Source organism: Octopus bimaculoides, chromosome 16 (assembly GCF_001194135.2).
Source record: "Octopus bimaculoides isolate UCB-OBI-ISO-001 chromosome 16, ASM119413v2, whole genome shotgun sequence".
In the NCBI taxonomy this organism is placed as follows: domain Eukaryota; kingdom Metazoa; phylum Mollusca; class Cephalopoda; order Octopoda; family Octopodidae; genus Octopus; species Octopus bimaculoides.
In genome coordinates this window covers 10,003,319-10,008,008 of record NC_068996.1, presented here as the reverse complement: position 1 = coordinate 10,008,008, position 4,690 = coordinate 10,003,319, and the positions used below count along the sequence as shown (strand labels likewise).

Here is a 4,690-nt window from a genome sequence, read left to right as displayed (position 1 = left end):
CTCTCTCTCTCTCTCTCTCTCTCTCTCTCTCTCTCTCTGATTTCAAGGAATTTAACCCTTTAGCATTCATCTTATTCTGCCAAATGTAATGCCTTTTCATCCACTTTGTTTTTAAACATGCATTATTTTGTAGCTTCAAACAAAAGGTAGGTTAGTATATAAAACTACTTTCAGCCATTAGAAATGATAATAATTTAGGGATGGTCATTTTATTTATTTATTTATTTTTTTGCCAAATAAACACATGCACTATATATTCGTTCTTCACTCACTTATTACTGTTCTTATTTTAACTCGCGTGTGCTCCTGCTCTGCTAAGCAGAGCAGGAGCACACACAAGGATGGAAAGCATCACTGAAGAGGTCACAGATGTGTGATGAAAGATTTCCGGACAATGGACATGAATTAAAATAAGAACAATAATAAATGAGTGAAGAACAAATATATAGTGCATGTGTTTATTTGGAAGAAGAAAAAAATGACTATCCCAAAATACAACAATATCTGTTTTTACACATGATTTCACATCAGGGATCTTGTAACACAAATTCATAAGCATATATATATATCCTTGTTGTCATCGTTTAACATCTGTTTTTCATGCTGGCATAGGATGGGCAGTTTGATGAGCTGGGCTCCATGTCTGTTTTGACATAGTTTCTACGGCTACTGAGTGTACTGGGTGCTTTTATGCAGCACAGGCATGATGGGTATCACATGGCACTGGTACACACAAGCCTGCAAGATTAGGGATGCAGGGGACATGCCTGTATTCAAGGACAACCCTGATTTCACTTAGCTTGACATGTCTTCTCAAGCACAGCAAACCACCCGGAGTCTCAGTCCCCTGTTATCCCCTCTGTAAGGCCCTACATCTGAAGATCTTTTCTCACCATTTCATTCCACATCTTCCTGGGTCTACTACTTTCACATGTTCCCTCAACAATTAGAGTTCAGCTCTTCTATATATATACATATATTATTTCAAATTTTCACAGTAAAAGGATTAAGGAAAGGAAATATTAGATAATGTACTCCGGATTCTTGCATAAAGAAGTGCTAGGGTCATGGCGGAAACATTTGATCATGGGTCTGTTCAGTCAGGTGCTAAATGTCATCATCATTGTAATCTTTCCGCTGCTACTACCACCATTTTCTCTAGTTTCATATGATTCCAACATTTCTTTGTCATTATCTCATATTTTATAGTATGTATACGGCCTAGTGGTTAGGGTGTCACGTATACACAATTGTGAAATTGAGGTTTCAATTCCCAGGCCAGCGGCATGTTGTGTCCTTGAACTAAACACTTCATGTCGCTCCAGTCTACTCAGCTGTAAATGGGTAACCTTGTTATGGTCTGGCATAATGTTGGTCCACTTGCCCTCTGAGCCACTGGAGTGGTATCATTTAGAGCAAAACACTTCATTTCATGTTGCTCCAGTCCACTCATCTAATGGTTAACTCTGTGATGGACTGGCATTCTGTTCAGAGAGAATGTTGGCCAGCCTCCCTAGCCAATGGGACAACATCATTTGAAAGCTACAACAATGCAAGGAAACTCATTGTGATCAGCAGTGTATAACAACATCCAAGTCTAGTGATTTTATAGTTCTAACTCAGAACTTTTATATCTCTCCTATATTTTGTTTAATCTTACCTTCTTTTTATACCACTAATTTTGCATTTGTGTTTATTAATTAAGGGGTGGGGCTGTTTTTATTATTTTTTTTAATAATGTACTTTTCTTTTTAAAGGATTTTCCTTGGTATGTGAAAGCACTAAATGAACTGACTGACACAACAGCTGCTTCGCTGAATGAAGGTCCATGCCTAATTTTATTAACTGGTAAGCAGTGATTGGTGTTCTAGTTGAGGGTGGTGTTGAGGACTTCATGCTATTCTGTTGAAACTATAAGATTAAAAGCAATTTTCCATGTGTGTGTATGTGTGTCACACACCATAAAGATTATCGTTTTATCTTTTACCTGTTTCAGTCGTTGTATTGTGGCCATACTGTGGCACCACCTTAAATGGTTTAGCTGAAAAAATTTCAACCCCAGCACTTATTTTTAAGTCTGGCAATTATTCTATCAACCTTTTCTGCCAATCTGCTAAGTTATAGGGACATAAACAAACCAAGACCAGTCATCACATGATGGGAGTGAGGGAACAAACAAATACAACAGACACACACACTAGGCTTCTTTCAGTTTCCTTCTACAAAGTCTACTCAATACATTGGTTGGCCTCAGACTATAACAGAAGAAGCTTGAACAAGGTGTCACACAATGCGACTGAACCCAGAACCATGCAGTTGGGGAAGCCTACTTACCACACAACCATGAAATTATGCTTATGGTATACTAATCACATCAATTATTTCATCATCTATGTAATAATCTACTTGTTTGTTCACCCATTATACTTTAGTTAGTAAGGGAGATGGTAGGGTGAGTAGAGAAGAAAGAAGTGCGGAAGAAGTAGAGAAAGATGTATAAGGCCAAATGTGTTACATGGTTAGTTAAAGGGAGATGTGAAGAGTGAGAGAAAAGAGTTAACAACGTACTGTTGGGTGGGGAGGAAAAGGTAAAAGAGAAAGCGTTATGTTTAGGATACAGTATTTAGCAGAGGGTGATATTCTAGTGGTGAGGTGAAAGAAAGGCAGATAAAGAGAGATGAGCAGGGGAGGCAGTTACATTAAGAGAGATATGGATAGGGGAGGCAGTTACATTGAGAGGGGGACAGATAGCATTTGTATTGTCAGAGTAGAGATACATCTACAACAAGGATATAAAATGAGCTTTATTACTGAAAACTATAGTGAAAAGAATTTTTTTTTTATTGAACTAAATCTTTAATATTATTCTTCTATCTGTTTGGTCACACCTTACACTTAAGTTTGTTAGAGAGGAGGAGATGGAGTGAATGAGAGAGCAGATAGCCAGTTGGTGCATTATGCTGTCACTCATGTGGTTAGTGGAAGTGAAAGGTGCAGAGAAAGAGGGAAATTACATTGTTAAAAAGTTTGTTGAAGAAGTAGAGAGAGAGAGAAATATAAAATGCTTATCAGAGGGAAATTTTAAAATTATATATTATTGTGACTGGAAGTAAAATAACTTAGCAAAATAAAAATACAAATCATCTTTTCTTAAATAGCTTCTTTTAATCTTTTTCATTCTGTGGAATTTCTACGGGTCCCACTAGTAATACCGTAAATCCTCGAGTATAATCCACAGTTTTTTCCCAAAATTTCTACGAGGTTAAAAATGAAAAATATTTTCTAAGTGATAAATATGTAAAGGCAATTTACTTAATATTTATTTTTCACTGACGTTATTACTGTTATTCCTTTATTTTCTGCAAGCAAAGTGCACAAAAAAGCTACACATTTGCATTATGTTATATATACAATAATAATAAAGGACATTACCGTATATACGTTTACAAACCAAGGAGGTTATATAGACCTCCTTGACTCAAGTTAGAGAAGGAGTGCGTATTATACTCAAGGGCAGACTATACTCTAGGACTTACGGTATTCTATTTTGGTTACACTAAAATACTCCTGGTATGTACTTGAGAGTGGTTAGCAATAAGAATGACCACCAGCTGTAAAAACTTTGTCGTAAATGAATAGCATTTACAACAACAAAGCCTGACTTTTTGTTCTGATGTTCTGTGTTTCAAGAGATGAGAAAACTGACAAGTGGAAAGACCAGGAAGCGAAAAAGGAAGATGATGATATTTTAAAACTGGAAAGTGCAGGCAAGGGAAGTAGGCCCCCCAGCCACATGGTTCTGGCTTTAGTCCCACTGCGTGACACCTTGGTCAACCCTGCTATAACCCTGTGCTCACCAAAGCCTTCTTAGTGATTTGGTTGATGAAAACTGAAAGAAACTTGTTGTATATATGTATTGCTGTCTCCCTGCTTTGCCATGTGAGAGTTGTAAAGCAAGTGTCACTGCCATGCAAGCGGTGACCTTCGTTTCAAGTATGCTGAGAAAATATATCTGATCAAGAGGGAATATTACTTGCTTGGATACGAGTGAAAGTTGGCAACAGGGAGGGCATCCGTTTGTAGAAAATCCGCTTCAACAAATTCCGTTTTACTCCATATAAGCATGGAAAAGTGGATGTTAAAACAATGAAGCTAGAATAAAAGAGAACACAATTCTGTAATTTATTAAAAGTTAGAGATGCAATACAGGTAGGTTTGTGAAGACTGATGGTGAGGAAAACAGAGAAATGGATAGGAATTATGATTCTGTTGCTTTTACAAAAACAGTTGGGTTTTTTTTTCATTTATTAGCCAGTCTAACTACAACTTAAATGCTGTTTTCTTCCATTTTTGCAGATGGCAACAAAAAAGAGATGGAATCAGCCCGTAACATTCTTCAAGATTTAGCAGAAAAAGAACACCAGAGAGAGGATCAGCGGCTGTTATTTTTTTATGGGGGTGAGGTAAATATCAAAGGATTTTATTTATATATATGTGGCTGTGTGGTAAGTAGCTTGCTTACCAACCACATGGTTCCGGGTTCAGTCCCACTGCGTATCACTTTGGGCAAGTGTCTTCTACTATAGCCTCAGGCCGACCAAAGCCTTGTGAGTGGATTTGGTAGACGGAAACTGAAAGAAGCCCGTCGTATATATATGTATTTGTGTGTCTGTGTTTGTCCCCCCCCCCC

The 4,690-nt window shown here is 37.5% G+C and overlaps 1 protein-coding gene across 1 annotated transcript in view; it reads left to right on the top strand.

Moving 5' to 3' along the window:
* Positions 1-4,690, top strand: part of LOC106875953 (nucleoredoxin) — a 47,479-nt gene that overhangs the window by 34,765 nt on the left and 8,024 nt on the right. The window contains exons 5-6 of the mRNA XM_014924289.2: positions 1,758-1,848; positions 4,357-4,463. Of these exons, the coding sequence (XP_014779775.1) occupies positions 1,758-1,848; positions 4,357-4,463 (198 nt within the window). The remainder of the gene's footprint in view (positions 1-1,757; positions 1,849-4,356; positions 4,464-4,690) is intronic.